Genomic DNA, 18,930 nt, shown 5'->3' with positions numbered 1-18,930 from the left:
TGGGGGAAGAGAAATTGTGTGCCTGTACATAAGATTTAATTTGGTTATCACTAATAATACTGATAAGCATTATTTCCCTTGTGAAATTCCTCACATTTCAGCTTCCTTTTCTCTTTGTATTGTTCATACCAGCACCTTTTACCTTTATTAAAAGACCAATTTTAATCCTGTTTAAAAATTCAGTGTCTTCAGATTTTGTCCCCTAAAGGTCTCATAAAAAACATAACTTAAAAAAGTATCTTGTGATGTTTGACATCAATTATCATTAAATTATCCTGACCTTGAATCGCTACAGTAAGTCCTTACTTAACATCACCGATAGGTTATGTGATTAAGTGAAATGACATATAACAAAACTAATTTTATCATAGGCTAATTGATATAAACAAGAGTTAGGTTCCTACAGCATCTAATTAACATTATAACGGGATGATGTTGAATGAAACAACGTTATTCAAGGACCTGCTTTAGGTCTTAAGGTAACTAGTCTCAATTTTTTTGTGCATAAAATAGGAATAATGATCCTTTGTTAACTAACTGAGACCTTTCCTGAGGATGAAATGATTTAAAGCACCACAGAAGCATTTTGAATTTTACTGTGTAAATGGCAAGACTCCTCCAATTATGGGCAACTCTGAAAAATTGTGTTTGAGTTTCAGTTTGTCTGACAAACACTATAACTAGTTGTGATGCAATGATTAAACAAAGTAGTTTGCTAGAATGCAATAAAGTGCATTTAGATTTTGTGCTTCTTACTTACAGTACTAGCCTGAGTAAATGGGACTTCTTTTCTAGTAATTTGATTAAAAGATCTAAAGTTATATTTTACCTTGGATTGTCCTGACAATTACAATACCTTGACCTTTGTTTCTCCATAGGTGTTACAGAACATCCTGGACACTGAAAAAGATTATGCTAAAGAACTTCAGTCTCTTCTTGTTACTTATTTAAGACCCCTGCAGTCTAACAACAAGTAAGATTTATATTTTAACCCCCTCACTAAATAAAGCAAGATAATGTCAGCATATGGAATCATTACTCTTATGTCACCGAATAATTGATTTTGCCCTTTAGAAGAATTTCTACAGATCATAGGTTGCCAAGAACATGGTCAAAGCAACAGAAATTATGCAAGCTGTTGCCTTTCAAGAGCTTGCTTGGCTTTCTTTCTCTTCTGGCTGTGGAAGGGAAGAGAAGATCTGCATTTCTGTCTGTCACAATTTTTATCTTGTACGTGTTTAGAAGTGATACATCTGGTTTCACCTTACAGAAAAAGAACTTGTTGGTGTTTTTATGCAGAAAGCGCATAAACTGGAAATTCTTGTGCTCACTCTGACCTTTCCTTGCCAGGACAGAAACTCTTTCCCATGCTCTGAGAGTGGAAAGAGTGTGGCATTTTGTGAGTGTTCATAAGAGCGAGTCAAGCTAGTATTTTACCCAAGCAAAAGTGAATGATAAGGAGATATTAAAACGTTCTTTAAAATAAAGTGTTCAAATCTTATTTTTGTCTTAGAAGTCTGAAGTGATTGTCTGAGGCCTGAATTGAAAACTTAGTTTTCACAAAAGAAAGATATTGACCAGTCATTTGTGTGTGTGTGTGTGTGTGTGTGTGTGTTTGTGTGTGTGTGATTATAGGCATGGCATATTTAACAAACAGTGGCTAACAGCATTTGTTTGCATTTTTATGTTAGCTGATTAAACTTTATTAGAAATTATGATTTATAAATAAGATAGAAAATTTAGCAGTTGGTCTGTGCAATGGAGGACAAAAGCCTCCTCTTTAACCTCAGTAAGAGTTTACTTTTGTTAGACAGTGGCCTAAACTTTTTTGACTTCAGGTTTAAATAAGTTCAATATGTTCCATTATTTTTCTCCCTTTTTTCAAATTGTGTTTGCTTAGGCGTAATGTCTTCCTAATTTCCCACTTGGTTATTTTCATGGCACTATGGGAATCTTACTTCAGTATGAAAGAATTTTGTACTTCTGTGTTTTGTACGAATTTAAACATGATCAGCAACAAAGTGTCTTTTGTCATTATTATGTAAAACATGAAGTGTTCTGTGAATCATAGTTCTTACAGCTGAATGGACCTCAGTGAATCATTGACTCTAGTGCCCTGGAAGAAATGACTATCCCCATTGAATGAATAAGAAAACTGAAGTCCAGAAAGGCTTACTGCCATACCCGTTACACAGTCAGGCAGTGGCCAGGTTGGACCCACGGTGTCTCCTGCCACCGAATGAAATTTGCCTTCCATTTTCTGGAGGTGACAAGTAGAGGAGGAGAGGGAAACTGAAGTGGTAACCCTGGGAGTGGAGATGGTAAGATTTCAAATGAAGGAGCGACTGATTAGCCATCAAGAAACAGTAAGAAGAAAGGAAAGGGAAAGAGCTGGGGCAGAGGAAGTGAGAGACCCGAGTCAGAACTGCACTGTGTCTCAAATAAATTCAAAATGCGGTCAGAGTAAGTTTCCACTGGTTCTGTATTGTAGATCCCAGAGTGATTTGAGCCAACCAGACAGTTTATTTTCTAATCCTGAAGGGGCCAAAGAAGCCCCCAGTCAGGTTCAAGTAAGCACCTAAATCAGATTCCTGGAGCTGTGAGAGAGCAACAGCCAGGGAAGCTGGCTGAAGGTTTCGCTTTTGATACCCATAATAGGGCTTTTCCAGTTTGTGGTTCAGGAGAGCATTACAATAGAGGAACTGGGAGCTTTTTATACTCTAGGGGTTACTGGTAATGTTTGGGTCTTCCTTTTCTTTGTCAGCAAAAATTACTCTCTTGGAAACATTCCCTTAGTATTATTATATTAAGGAGAAAGGACATGTAGCAGACACTGGCCTTTTAAGGAAATCTTCAGCAAAGTTTTCTCTCCAAAAGTGGTTAAGAGCTAGAGTGTTTTGATTCACATTCTGGCTTCACCACTCACTGGCTTTGTGACTTTGGGTGATTTGCTTAACCTCTCAGTGTCTGGGCTTCCTTACATGTAAAATGGAAACAGCAGTAGTACCTACATCATAAAGTTGTTGTAAGGTTCAAATGAGTTATTAATTGTAAAATGCTTGCGTAAGTGTAAAATGCTATATGAGTTTTGTTGGCTCTTGCTATTATCATCTACTAGTATTTGATAGGGAAGAATGATTGAGAAAAGTCTTAGTACGGAGGCCCTGGATGAAATTGTTCAGTTTGCCTTTACTTGACCCCATTCCACTCCAAAAATAAACAAAGCAGTATTATTTTCTTTCCTCCTATTTCTTTTCATAAAGATTTCCTTTAGTTGATTTGTGAGCATTCTCATTTAGGAGAAAATGGATTTTGTTCTTTTTCCCCATGTATTATAGGTGTATGAGCATGTGTAATACCTTTCCATTACTTTCCCAGCTCCTCTAGAAGAGAATACTCAACAGTTTTTACACATATGCCCACCTGTGATGTATTTTACTTATTTAAAGGCTAACATTTTTTATTGAGGTATAATTGACATATAATATTGTATTAGTTTCAGGTGCACAATGTAATGATTTGATGTATGTATATATTGTAAAATGCTTACCACAATAAGTCTACTTAACGGCCATCACCCTACATAGTTATACAACTTTTTTTCTTATCATGAGAACTTTTAAGAGCCACTTTCTTAGCAACTTTCAAATATGCAATACAGTGTTATTAACTATAGTCACCATGCTGTATATTACATCTCCATGACTTATTTATTTTATAACTGGAAGTTTGTATCTTTGACTCCCTTCACCCGTTTTGTCCATCCTCACACCCACCTCTGGCAACCACCAGTCTGTTCTTTGTAGATACTTAGATATTAAGTACTTGTTATTTATTTACTCATTGCTTTGTAAAATAACTAACAAACACTTATAAAATACCTTATCAAGCACTCATTTTCTTTAGGATCATTATTCTTATTATGGAAAAGGGAAATCAAGGAAAGAAACTTTGGAAGATTGCTTGAAACCAGAATTGGTATAAATGAAAAAGTAAACGTTAAAATATAGGGATTGCTTCCCTTGTCCCATTTGCCACTTATTAGCAAGCTATCAGCTCGCCAGACTAGAGATAGATAGCTGGAGCCTTTCTCAAGTTCTAGTCATGGATACTACATATATATATATATATATATATATATATATATATATATATATATATATATAATTTTTTTTTTCAGTTTGAGTACTGTGGAGTTTACATCTTTATTGGGAAACTTTGAGGAAATATGCACATTTCAACAGACACTCTGCCAAGCCTTGGAAGAATGTTCAAAGTAAGTGTCTCATATTGCCATAAGGATAGCCAGCACCGTTGTTTTTATGTTTTGTTTTCCTTTTAACTGTTGTCTTAGATAGGGGGCACTTTATATTTATGCATTTGTTACAATTTTGATAAATTATGCCATTGCAGAGAAAATGTACCAGGTGGTGGTACTCACATTGTCCAATCACTGGTTGTAGTTTTGACTTTATTTAAAAATCATATCAATTTACTGCTTGTGGTCAGTATAAGAGACAAATAAGGTCTCAATGGACCATGGATGATGCCTTTAACATCAATTAGATATTTTCTTTGTTATGTTGCAAATTACTTGGAAAAGTTATTCAATTATTCATTCAGTTTCACAAGCTTGTTTTTCTCTTTTAATCATTCCTGGTATCATGTCTATTATATTAACAGTTGAAAGATATGAAAAGTGGGGAAAGGAAAAGTATATCTTTATGTGAACCACAACACATATTTGATGGCTAGCTAGATTGTTAAAGTGTTCAACTTCATACTACAGAACAAACTGTAATGATCATCAGGCAGTATATTTCTGTAGCAGGATTAATTTTTCAAGTAGTGTGTTTTGGAGAAGTTGGTGACTTTCATTGTCCATAGGGAAATCGGGGTGATTGCCTGTTTCTTGAACTTTATGGGACACGGGTGGTTGTCGAGGGAAGAAGATGGTGAGAGCCCACAATAAAGAGACCTGAGGAGCCACTCCAAATGCTGATATAGATCCAGATTATTGATATGGAAAGGTGGTCACTAAATGAGAAGAGTAGATTACAAACTAGATTTGTAATCTTTGTTTTCCATTTTATAGAGAAATGCAGAAAAAGTCCAATGAATATGACAAAATCATTATAACAGATATCTCTGAATGGTGGTATTCTGAGTAATTTTTTTCTTTACTGTGCTTTTCTGATTTTTCTACAAATGGAAATGGGTAAATTGTTATTTGAAAAATTAATATTAAATATGTGTATTTTTTATTTGTCTGCCTTTTTTAATTAAAATTTATTGGGATGACAATGGTTAATAAAAGTACATAGGTTTCAAGTGTACAATTCTGTAATACGTCATCTATATAGCTGTGTGTTCACCATCCAGAATCAGTTCTCCTTCCATTACCATATATTTACCCTTATCTACCCTCATCTACCACCCCCCTAAAATCTTGAGGCCACGCTGCCTAGTAACCACAAGGCCACCAAGACTACATAATATTCCTTTTTGGATTGTTAGTTTTGTCTGTACTTGAACTTCATCTAAATTAGCCAACAGTAATTTTAGTGTGCTCAGCTACAAATTCGAATATTATAATTTGAATAAGCATCTTAAAAGAAAACCTTACCTACTGATTCCTAATAAGTATCTGACCCTACGTATTGGCACTATATTTAGTGGCTAGAGTTAAAGCACTGGTCAAGTACTTGCATTTCATGCATAAATGGTTGTAATATAGTTTCTCTTTTAACTTTGGCAAAAGAATTTGAAACATTTGCGTGTTTCTAGGTTTAATTAGAATCATCTTCCTTTATCCCCTGTTTTTTTTACATTCTGTGTTTCACCTGTTTTGCCTACAGGTTTCCAGAAAACCAACACAAAGTAGGAGGTTGTCTACTGAACCTCATGCCTCATTTTAAATCCATGTATCTGGCTTACTGTGCAAATCATCCTTCAGCTGTAAATGTACTCACCCAACACAGGTAAATCGTTAACATTTCCCCAAAATAAGCTGTTTTACAATGAGATCCTTTCCTAGGACCACCTCATTGGAAATTCAAGGTCTCCAGTTAAACTCTTAATTATTTTCATTCATCATGCCAAGAATTGATTGTTACACGAATTGATTGTTCATTAATGCAACAAATAAATTACTGAGCACCCAATATGTGCAAGGTCCTGTACTACTGTGTTTCCCCAAAAGTAAGACCGGGTCTTATATTCATTTTTGCTTCAAAAGACGCATTAGGAAGTATGTTCAGGGGATGTAATCCTGAAAATTCATGCTAGGGCTTATTTTCCGGTTAGGTCTTATTTTCGGGGAAACACAGTAGCTGATGGGGATACAGTAGTGAACATGGAAGAGATGGTCCCTCCCCTCATGGTGCATAGAATCTTGAGGAAAAGACAAATACAAAATATTGTAAACATGTTGTATACAAAAGGGTAATTAAAAGGATGCTGTAAGACTCTGCAACTTGATATCAACTTCATGGGTGTGAGAGAAGGATTAGGGAAGGCATTCCTGAAGTAAAATTCTATATAGATCCAATGGTTTAGCCTTCCTGTGTCCCAATGAATTATCTGAGTTGCTGACAAACAGCTAAACTTCCTAGGTTCATCTCTTTTTCAATTTTCCTTTGCCAGATAGAAGAAGTCTCAGACAGTGCTATGGTTAAAAGGTAGATATTAACATGGAAAGGGCTCTGATAATAATTATACATTGAATATGAATTGTTTCTGATTCATGGAGGACAACAAAATCCTGTCTCCTTTAAGAGTCCTTGCAAAGGACTGGGATAAATTTCCTACCCTTCCTTACCCTCTGATTACCCATCCCTGACACATTCATCTGGGCCAGAACACTGTATGATCGTCTTAAAGATGTAGTTTTAACTTTGAAATTGTATGTTAGAAATCCAGGTGGGACAATAGCAAGAACAGCACACAGAGGTTCTTAGGACTTAACCTGGAGATTCGATTCATAATGGACATGAATTTTAGAGGCTGCTCAAGACTGAAGAGAATGTTCTTCTACTAATCTGGCCCAGACTTAAACTCCCAGAGGCAGGCTAGAACACTAGTTGATTAGCAATCCTAAGAAGTGGCAGAAATTTGGTTTTGTCCTGATTTGTTGGGAGCTTTCTTGACTTTATAGAACAGTTATGTAAGGACATTTTTAAGGTAGAGTTCAGTAGTTCCTACTTGAAGGTCAATTTTTTCCCCTCTGATCAAAGTCGTGAACTCTTCTGGAATAGCAAATATTGAAGCTGAATTTAAAGAAAGAGAAGCCATTGACTCTGGGTTATTTAAGCAAGTGGCTCAACTGCTTAGAACTCATATTAGCTAATAATAACACTGAAAATGTGCCAGGCACATGATTTAAAATTCTATGAGGGAGTTACTATTGTTACCACCTCTGCTTTACAGATAAGAGATTGAAAGGTCAAGTAATCAGCCAAAGAACTCATAGCTGTTAACTGGTTAAGCCAGAATTAGAATTCAGGTCTGTCAGATTCTAAAAATATTTTTAATAAGATATATATTTTACCTACAAAGACAGTAATCTAGATGCAAATTTAAAGAATTATAATAAAATGAACACCCATGTACATACCACCCAGCTTAAGAAATAAAACTTTACCATTTCCTTTGTATATAACAGCTTTCTTATTTTATTTCATTTTATTTTATTAAATTTATTGGGGTGACAATTGTTAGTAAAATTACATAGATTTCAGGTGTACAATTCTGTATTACATCATCTATAAATCCCATTGTGTGTTCATCACCCAGAGTCAGTTCTCCTTCCATCACCATATATTTGATCCCCCTTACCTTCATCTCCCACCCCCCACCCCCCACCCCCCTAACCCTCTGGTAACCACTAAACTATTGTCTCTGTCTATGAGTTTCTTATAACAGCTTTCTTGAGTAATGATTTATATACCTTATAATTCACCTGTTTAACGTATATTCTTGAGTTATTTTTAGTATATTCAGAGTTGTGCAACCATCACCACAATCCATTTTAGAGCATTTTTATCACTCCCAAAACAAACCTATACTCATTAGTAGTCATTCTTCCCTACCAGCCCAAGGCAACCAGTAAAAATACTTTGTCACTATGGATTTGCTATTCTAGATATTTAAGTGAAATCAAACAACATATGACCTTTTGTGCTTGGCTTCTTTCACTTAGCATAATGTTTTCAAGGTTCATCTATGTTGTAGCACTTATCAGTACATTGTTTAAAATTTTTAAATATAACTAGTCCAGCTATCTTTTGATTACCTTTAATATATCTTTTTCCATCCCTTTACTTTTCATGTATCTGTATTTTGTAGACCACATATATGTAAGTTTTGTGTTTTCAGAACTACTCTGACAGTCTCTGTCTTTTAATTGGCATATTTAGACCATTTACATTTAAAGTGATTATTGATATACTTGGATTAATATTTACCATGTTTGTAACTGTTTTCTATTCATCGCACTTATTCTTTGTTTCTTTACCACCACCCGTTTTACTGCCATCTCTGGTTTTAGTTAAACAGTTTATATGATTTCATTTTCTTTACTCTCGTAGCATATTATTCTTCTTCTGACAAAATTTTAATGGTTTCCCTACAGTTTATAATATCCATTTACAACAATTTAACAGCATTTTCACATAACACTTTACCATTTCATAGGTAGTGCAGGTAACTTATAACAGAGTGTTCTCAATTCATCCCCCTCATCGCTTATAACATTGTTTTCATTCATTCCATTTATCTGTAAGGCAAAAATCACCCAACATATTGTTACTATTAGTATTTTGAACAGTTATCTATTAGATCCATTAAGAATAAGAAGAAAAGATTCTATTTCACCTGAATTTGTTATTTTCTGACACTCTTTCTTTTTTATGTAGACTCAAATTTCCTTCTCTTTGTTTTTTATGTAGACTCAAATTTCCTTCTCTCTGAAGAACTTTGTTTAACAATTTTTGCATAGGTGACAATTTCCCTCAGTTTTTGTTAGTCTGAGAAAGTTTTATTTCTCCTCCACTTCTTTTTTCCCTTTTATTTTTTCCAAAGGAATGCAGTTTTATTAGTTTTTTTTTAAGATTTTTTTATTAAAAATATAGCTAACATACAATAATATATTAGTTTCAGGTGTATACCATAGTTAGTCAATATTTATATATGTAAAGAAGTGATCACCATGATAAGTCCAGCAACCGTCTCACACCGTACCACGCTATCACAATATTATTGACTATATTCCCTATGCTGCACATTACATCCCTATGACTTGTTTGTTTTGTACCTGGCAATTTGGACCTATTATTCTCCTTCACCTCCCCCCCCCTTTTCCTTTTTTAAATTTTCAATTACAATCGACAGTCAATATTATTTTATATTAATTTTAGGTGTACAGCATAGTGGTTAGACATTTATATAATTTGAGAAGAAGTTATCCCTCTGACTAGACTAGTACCCACCTGGCACTATACGTTGTTATTACCATATTATTAACTATATTCCTAAAGCTTTATTTATATCCGCATGACTATTTTGTAACTACGAATTTGTACTTCTTAATCCCTTCACCTTTTTTCACCCTGCCCTCCAACTCTCCTCCCATCTATCTCCCTGATAAATCTAGTACCCATCTGACGCTATACGTAGTTATTACAATATTATTGACTGTATTCCTTATGCTATACCTTACACTTCCATGACTACTTTGTAACAAACAATTTGTATTTCTTAATCCCTTCCTTTTTTTTCACCTACTCCCAAACCCCTTCCCATCTGGTAACCATCAAAATGTTCTCTGTATCTATGGGTTTGTTTGTTTTGTTTGTTTATTTTGTTCTTTAGATTCCATATATAAGCAAAATCATATTGCGTCTACCTTTCTCTGTCTGACACTCCACTCAGCACAATACCCTCCAGGTCCATCCATGGTGCTGCAGATGGCAAGAACCCATTTCCATCCATGGCCAAGCAATATCCCATTGTATATATGTACCAGCTCCTCTTTATCCATTCGTCCATCAACTGACACCCAGGCTGACTCCATATCTTGGCCATTGTAAACAATGCTGCAGTGAACATATAGATGCACACATGCCCTTGAAGTAGCATTTTGGGTTTCTTCAGATAAATAACCAGAATTGGGATTACTGGTTTCTTCCTTCTCTCTTGTTACAGCCTTTGTTTTAAAGTCTATTTTTTTTGGCGTAAGTATTGCTACCCCAACTTTTTTGTTTGTTTCCATTGTTATAAAGTATCTTTTCCATCTCTTTATTTTCTTTCTGTGTGTGTCTTTTGATCTGAAGTGAGTCTCTTGTAGATAGCATATGTAACGGTCTTGTTTTCTTATCCATTCAGCTACCACATGTCTTTTGATTGGAGCATTTAATCCATTACATTTAAAGTAATTGTTGATAGATATGTAGCTATTGTCATTTTATTATTCATAATTTTGATCTTTCTTCTTCTTCTCTTTCTCCTTCCTCCTCCTTCTCATCCTCTTACTCCTTCTTCTTCTCCTCTTCCTAGTCCTCATCCTCCTTCTTCAGGAAGTCCCTCTAACATTCCTTGAAATACTGGTTTGGGGGTGATGAACTCCTTTAGCTTTTTCTTCTCTGGGACGTTCTTTACCTGTCCTTCAATTTTAAATGATAACCTCGCTAGTTAGAGTAATCTTGGTTGTAGGTCCTTGATTTTCATCACTTTGAATATTTCCTGCCAGTCCCCTCTGGCCTGCAAAGTTTCTGTTGAGAAATCAGCTGACAATCTAATGGGAGCTCCCTTGTAGGTAATTAACTACCTTTCTCTTGCTGCTTTTAGGGTTCTGTCTTTGACTTTAACCTTTTCCATTTTAACTGTAATGTGTCTTGGAGTGTAACCTGTTTGGATTCATCTTGTTTGGGACTCTCTCTGCTTCCTGGGCTTATATGTGTATTTCCTTCACCTAGTTAGTAAAGTTTTCCATTATTATTTCTTCAAATAGGTTCTCAATCTTGCTTTCTCTCTTCTTCTTCTGGTACCCTGTGGTGTGAATGTTGTTATGCTTGATGTTGTCCCAGAGTTCTCTTAAACTATTCTCATTTTTCCGTATTCATTTTGTTGTTTTGATTGGGTGTTTTCTACTACTTTGTCTTCTAAATCACTGATTCAATTCTCTGCTTCGTGTGATCTGCTGGTGATTCCTTCTAGTGCATTCTTCATTTCAGTTATTGTATTCTTCACTTCTGACTGGTTCTTTTTTATGATTTCTGTATCTTTCATTATGTTTGCTATCTTTTTTATTGAATTTCTCACTAAGTTCCTTGAACATCCTTATAAGCATTGTTTTGAACTCTGTATCTGGTAGGTTGCTGGCCTCCATTTTGTTTAGTTCTTTTTCTGGAGTTTTCCCCTGTTTTTTTCATTCGGGATGTATTTCTTTGTCTCCTCATTTTGGCTGCCTCTCTGTGTTTGTTTCTATGTATTAGGTAGATCTTCTACATCTCCTAGTTTTGGCCAGGTGGCCTTATATCGTAGGTGTCCTGTGTGGACCTGTGGTACAGTCTCCCTGGTCATCTGCCCAGGTGCTCCAGGAGTGTCCCTTGTGTGCCCTCCTGTTATAGTTGAGCCTTGATTGCACATCAGTGGGTAGGATTGACCTTCAGACTAACTGACTGTGGGGTTTTGCCCCGACTACAGTTTATGGACTACTATGCAGAGGACTAATGCCACTGAGTGGGATTCACCCTAGCAGATTCTGATCCCTGTTGAGACCACCCTTTGGGTGTTCCACTTATGGGTTTAATTGGGTGGTGCTCTGCTGTGGCCTGAAGCCAACCTCCAAGTACGTTGTTTCTGAGACTTCTTGGAAGGGGTTCGGTGCAGACCCAGGTCACCCACTGCCTGTGACTGGCCAGGCACTACCTGGCAGGTGCTACAAAGCGATCTGTGGTTGTTCACTGTCTGTGCTAAACCTGGAGGCAAGTGGGAGAGGCCATGCTGTGAAACAAGGATGACTGCTACAAATACTGGGCCTGGGGTAGCTACACAAAAAGCCTGGACACCCCCAGGCCTACTGCCACCTGCTGGTTCCTGTAAGGCTCAGCTGCTGATAAAGCCTTGTGTGGTTCACAACTTCAGTGAAGTAGGGTCTCAGGGAGTCATTAGAGTGGGAAGAGTTGTGTTCAACCAGGTTAATGCAGATTCTGTTTTGATGCCAGTGCTGAGCCTGGAGCTACTCAGTAGAAGTCTCAGAGCACACTGAGGCCAGTTGCTGCCTGCCTGGGGCCCGCAGACCCAGAGTGTTTTCCAAGAAATAGTGCAATGTGGGTGCGACTGGCTTCTCTTTGAGAAAGTGCCTTTGGCGTTGCATGACTTGGGTGTGGCAGGGTTCCAGGGAGTCAGCAGGGTGGAGCAAGTGGAGTTCACCAGACCAACACAGATTTGGATTTGGCGGTGTGGGGACAGGGCTCAACACAAGAAAGTTGGTGCCTGCCAGCTGCATGGGAGAACAATCCTACACAGGGAAAATGGAGGCTGTCCCTCCAGTCCTCACCCCAGAGCTACACGACTCAGTCTCTCCATGTAAGTCGCCAATGCCTCCTGAGTCATTGTCCCTCTGCAGGAGCCCAAGGTGAGTGACTGTGAATAAGTGAGTGTGTCACAGGCTATAAAGAGAATGTCTCAGTTTCCTGGACCCTTCTGTCCCACCCAGATGGTCAGAATCTCCACATTTTCACATCCAAATGTTGTGGAGACTCCTCATCCCAGCACTGGTACTCTAGGCTAGGGAGCCTAGTGTGGGGCTGGGGTCCCTCACTCCTCTTGGGGAGACCTCCATGGCTGAGATATCCCTCCTGATTTTCACCTGCCACATGTAAGCTTGGGGCTGGCCTGTTCCGTGTCTCTGCCCCTCCTACCAGCCTTGATGTGGCTTCTTCTTTATATCCTTAGTTATAAAACTTCTGTTCAGCTAGACTTCAGATGGTTTTTCAGGTTGATTGTTTTATAATGTAGTTGTAATTTTAATGTGTTCATGGAAGGAGGCAAGCAGAGTGTTTATCTACTCCTCCATCTTGTATCTCTCTCCTCCCTTTTATTTTTATTGTGGTTAAAAAAAAAAAAAATATATATATATATATATATATATATATATATATATATATATATGATGTGAAATATACCCTCTTAACAAATTTTTAAGTGTATAGAACAGTATTTTTAACTTTAAGCACAATTTTTTACAGCAGATATCTAGAACTTTTTCATCTTTCATAAGTGAAATTTTATACTCATTGAATAGCAACTCCCCATTATCCCCTTATTCCAACCCCTAGAAACCACCATTTACTTTCTGCTTCTATGAGTTTGACTACTTTAGATACCTCATATAAGTGGAATCATGTCGTATTTATTCTTCTGTGGCCGGCTTATTTCACTTAGCATAATTTCCTCAAGGTTCATCCATATTGTCACATATGACAGGTTTTCCTTCTCTTTAGAGGCTGAATAATGTTCCATTGTATGTACATACCCCCATTTTCTTTATCCATTCATCCATTAATGGACACGTAGGTTGTTTCCACAACTTGGCTATTGTGACTAATGCTGCAACAAACATGGGAATGGAAATACCTCTTCAAAATCCTGGTTTAGATTCTTTTGGATAAATACTGAGAAGGAGGATTGCTGGATCATATGGTAGCTCTTTTTTAAAAAATGTTTTGAGGAATCTCCCTAGTGTTTTCTCTGCATAGTGGCTGCTCTGTTTTATAGTATCACCAACAGTGCACTAAGGTTGCAATTTCTCCAAATATATATATCTCCAAAAATTGTATGCAAGTGGACACTTTGGTCAACGTTTTTCAAGCAGTAGTTTGCCGTAATCAGAAGTGTCTGTATGCTGATGGTTACCACTTTGAGCACCTCTCATAATTGCAGAAGTCAAACGTGACTTGTATTCATCTTTTGTTATCAGTATATATTGAGTATTGCAATTTTAATACAGTTTTCCTTTCTTAAAATGTATATACATTTTTTTGGCACCCTCTGTATATATATATATATATATATATATATATATATATATATATATATATATATATTACCTCTTCTTTATCCATTCATCCATCGATGGACACTTAGGTGTTTCCATATCTTTGGTGAATAGCTATTGTACATCATGCTGCAATGAACATGAAGATACAGATATCTCTTTGAGGTAGAGACTGTGTTTCCTTCAGATAAATACCCAGAGTCGAATTGCTGGATCATATGGTAGTTCTATTTTTAATTTTTTGAGGAAACTCCATACTGTTTTCTCAGTGGATGCACCAATTTACATTCCCACCAACAGTGCACGAAGGTTCCCTTTTCTCCACATCCTCACCTACACTATTTATCTGTTGTCTTTTTTGACGATAGCCATTCTAACGGGTGTGAGGTGATATCTCACTGTGGTTTTGATTTGCATTTCTCTGATGATTAGTGATGTTGAACACCTTTTCATGTACTTATTGGTGATTTGTATGTCTTCTTTGGAAAAATGTCTATTCAGTTCCTCTGCCCACTTGTTAATCAGATTTTTTGTTTCTTTACTATAGAGTTGTATGAATCAGATACATGATTTGCAAATATTTTCTCCCATTCTGTAGGCTGCCTTTTTTATTTTGTTGAAGCTTTTTATTTTTGTGTAGTCCCATCTGTTTTTTTTTTTTCTTTTGTTGCTTGTGCATTTTATAAGTACCATGGCTTCAGTTTCTTTTAATTTCTTTTTTTTTGCCTCTCTGTATCTTTGTCTTTGCTAAGAATTCCTTTTTAAATGGAGTCTGAGTCATGTAGCTCTCTCAGATAGTCCTGTTGATGTGGTGGTAAGATGTAGCAGGGGGATGCATTCTATAATGACAGGAATAAATTTCAGTTGTTTAGTGGACCTGTGTTCCTGAGCTTTGATCTTTAGAAGCATTCCTTAGCCTTTTTTTCTCATCTCACGTATGACAGGAAGATGAGACAGGGCTGGAGCTGGCCTCTTGTCCCTCTCTTCCCCAGGTTAGATTAGGCTCTGGCAACCTAGTTTCTCTTGGAGAGCAAACTTTTGTTATGGAGAATGTTCTAGGTGCATTACACAATGGTTGCTTTTCTCTCCGCCTCCCTGAACCACAAGGAGATTTATCTGTGATTTTTACCATGAGAGCCTACTTGGATTCTTGGGTGCAAAAACCTGCAAAAATATTGGGGTCCTCAATACTGTGTCCCTGAGAGTTTTTAACTGTCAAGCTAGTTCACACTCAGACTCTTGCAATTCATCAAAATTACCATCTAAGTTTTCCTACAAGTTATTGTCTCTAGTAGCTTCTCCTTCTAAGGGAAGCTGACCTCAGCTCTAATTCTCTGTACTTGCCTGTCTTTCCAGATTTGGGGGTGGCAGTTTTCTCTGTAATCTCAATTATCAGTGAATCTAAAAAAGTCATTAATTTTCAGTTGTTCGTATTTTTTCTTTCTTTCTTTATTTTTTTAAAAAAGATTTTATCGGGGAAGGGGAACAGGACTTTATTGGGGAACAGTGTGTACTTCCAGGACTTTTTTCCAAGTCAAGTTATTGTCCTTTCAATCTTAGTTGTGGAGGGCGCAGCTCAGCTCCAGGGCCAGTTGCTGTTGCTAGTTGCAGGGGACGCAGCCCACCATCCCTTGTGGGAGTCGAGGAATCGAACTGGCAACCTTGTGGTTGAGAGCCCACTGGCCCATGTGGGAATTGAACCGGCAGCCTTCGGAGTTAGGAGCATGGAGCTCTAACTACTTGAGCCACCGGGCCAGCCTCTGGTGTTTTTTTCTTGTTGTTAGGATAGTCATGATGACTTCCAAACTCTTTACACGTCAGAGCTGAAACCAGAAGTCCTTTAATAATTTTTTGAAAAATGTAGTGGCTGTTCTCTAGGCTTTCCATATATATATATATATATATATATATATATATATATATATATATATATATATATATATATATATATATATAAACTTGTCAGAGTATACTTCATGTTAACACTGATGTAATTCTAGTGAGATATACAAATGTTACTCCTAGTATAGGTCTGTTTCCTTTTTCCTTTTTTTATGCTATTATTGTTATACATATTACATTTATATGTTACAAGTCCAATAACACATTGTTATAATTATTATTTAATATAATTTTATGTCTATTAATAAAACTGAGAGAAGAAAGGAGACCAAGGATATATTTATAGCATTTGTTATATTAACATTCTTATTTACCATTTGTTTATCTTCATTTCTTTCTGTGGATTTAAGTTACTGTCTCTTATCATATCCTTATTACAATAGAGCTTTGCTCCCACCCATTTCCATTGTACTGCTGTTGTAAAATATATTCGATATTATAGGCACAATGATACAATTATATAATACTGTTTTCATATCAGTTAAAAATGGAGACATATGTATTTATACTGTCTTTCATAACTGCATGATTACCTTTACTGGTGCTCTATGCTTTTACGAGGTGTGTTCAAACAATACAGTGAATGTTTAAATTTTAAAAAAATTATTACAGTAAAAGACACATAGCCATTAATCCCCCTCAATATACTTCCCCTCGCTTCGAACATATTTATCCCATCATTCTTGCCACTTTCTGAAGCAGTTCTGGAAGTCCTCTTTCCTGAGTGTCTTTAGTTGTGTTGCCTTGGCTGCCTTAATGTCCTGAATGATTTTGACTTTGGGAAAGAGCCAGAAGTCGCAAGATACCAGATCCAGTGAATAAGGTGGATGAGGACACACTGTACTGTTTTTATTTGACAGAAATTGCCGTATACCAGAAGCGATGTGTGACATGGACTGTTGTCATGATGGAGGATGGTTTATGGCACACTTTAAAACACACCTCCTCTCAACCCCGTAGCTCACACCTGACTGACACCACTGAACAAGTTCAAACTTGTCACACACTGTTACTAAGGCTAGACTCACCGCTTCCCATATTGAAGATCCCTGCCTTTCCGTGGGATGGCACTCAGCAGCAGCATTCACCATATTTTGTGATCACAATGGAAAGGCCTCATGTCACACATCACTCACTTCTGGTTCAGCAATTTCTGTCAAATAAAAACATTATAGTGTGTCCTCATCCACCTTATTCACTGGATCTGGCACAGTGTGACTTCTGGCTCTTCCCTAAAGTCAAAATGAGCATGAAAGGTAGACATTTTGAATTGATTCAGGACATTGAGGCAGCCAGGACAGTACAACTAATGACACTCATGAAAGAGGACTTCAGAACTGCTTCAGAAAGTGGCAAAAACAGTCGGATAAGTATGTTCTAAGCGAGGGGGAGTATTTTGAGGGGGATTAATGGCAATGTGTTTTTTACTGTAACAAATTTTTTTTATTTAAACATTCACCATATTGTTTGATCACACGGTGTATATGTGGATTTGTATTTATGACTGGATTTATTTGCTTTTATGCTGTTACTTTAGTATTTCTAGTAAGGTGGATATTCTAGCAAATAATTCTCTTAGTTTTTGTTTACCTGAGATTGTTTTCATTCCAAATTTTTGAAAGATAGCTTGAATGGATATAGAATTCTTGTTTGGCTGCTTAGTATTTTTGTTTTGTTGTTTTCCATTGCTTTAAGTATGTCATTTCACTGCCTTCTGGCCTCCATTAGTTCTAATGAGAAATTAGCTATTAATCTTATTCAGCTTCCCAAGCCCATGATGAGTTGTTTTCCTTGCTGTTTTCAAGATTTTCTCTTTGTCTTTGTCTTTAAGCACTTTTACTATATTTTGTCTGTGTGTGGGTCTCTCTGCATTTATCCTACTTGGAATTCATTGGAGCTTCTTGGATGTGTAGGTTAATATTTTTCTCAAGTTTTAGAAGTTTTCAAGTATTATTTTTTCAAATTTTTTTTCTGCATTCTCTCTTTCCTCTCCTTTTGGCACTCTCATCGTACATATGTTGTTGTGCTTAAAGATGTCCCACATTTCTCTGAGGCTCTGTTCATTTTTCTTTATTCCTTTTTCTCTGTTTTTTTTCCATATTTCATTATCTCTATTAGTCTATCTTTAGGTTCACTCATTCTTTCTTCTGCCACTTGAGATCTATCATTGAGCATCTCTAGTGAAAGTTTAAATTTTAGTTATTGTACTTTTTAACTCCAGAATTTCCACTTGATTCTTTTAAATAATTTCTCTTTCCTGTCTCTACTGATATTCTCTATTTGATGAGGCATTATCATAGCTTGTTTTAGTTCTTTAAACATGGTTTTCTTTTGTTCTTGGAACACATTTATAATGAGGACTTTGAAGTCAGTTGTCAAATCTGACATTTTGTCACTCGTACAATTTCTGTTGTCTCCCTCCCCTCCAACACATATATATAGGTCACGCATTCTTGTTTCTTTGCATGTCATATTTTTTATTGTTGGAAACTAGACACTTTATGCAATTTTAGGTTTAGCAACCGTGGATACTGATTCCCTTCCTCTCTCCCTGGGGTTTGTTTTTGGTGTTGCTTATTTGTTTAGTAAATTGATTAGACAATTTTAGTGAAGTCTCTTTGCCCCACAGCATGCAAAGTCTGATATTGTTCCTCCAAGGGCATGCACATAGTCACCCTGAAATGACAATCGTTTTAGAAGGGGTCTCTTTGTCTCTCTAATTGATCTGTCTGTTAAGCTATCTGCCTGCATTTGGTATCACACCCAGCTGTCAGGCAGCATTCATTTCTAATTGATTGTTCTAATGTGTTTGAAAATTTCGTGGGGGCATAAATTGCTCTGCCATGTGGTCCAATTAAGTTCTGGCAGGGGTAGTTTTTGAGACCAGTCTTTGAGGTCTGTTCTGACCCTTCTTTTTAAAAAAATTTTTTTTTAATTTTTCAGTTACAGTTGACATACAATATCATATT

The 18,930-nt window shown here is 36.6% G+C and overlaps 1 protein-coding gene across 7 annotated transcripts in view; it reads left to right on the top strand.

Moving 5' to 3' along the window:
- ARHGEF6 (Rac/Cdc42 guanine nucleotide exchange factor 6) overlaps positions 1 to 18,930 on the top strand; it is a 126,671-nt gene that overhangs the window by 74,638 nt on the left and 33,103 nt on the right. For all 7 annotated transcript variants that reach the window (XM_019714692.3, XM_019714691.3, XM_019714693.3 and 4 more), the window contains 3 exons: positions 879 to 973; positions 4,181 to 4,276; positions 5,859 to 5,981. In XM_019714692.3, coding sequence (XP_019570251.2) covers positions 879 to 973; positions 4,181 to 4,276; positions 5,859 to 5,981 — 314 coding nt within the window. The remainder of the gene's footprint in view (positions 1 to 878; positions 974 to 4,180; positions 4,277 to 5,858; positions 5,982 to 18,930) is intronic.

Source organism: Rhinolophus sinicus, chromosome 18, assembly GCF_057876585.1.
Source record: "Rhinolophus sinicus isolate RSI-liver-muscle chromosome 18, RSI-T2T, whole genome shotgun sequence".
NCBI classification, from domain to species: domain Eukaryota; kingdom Metazoa; phylum Chordata; class Mammalia; order Chiroptera; family Rhinolophidae; genus Rhinolophus; species Rhinolophus sinicus.
Note: the sequence above shows the minus strand (reverse complement) of the source record. Positions and strands in the feature narration are given on the sequence as shown.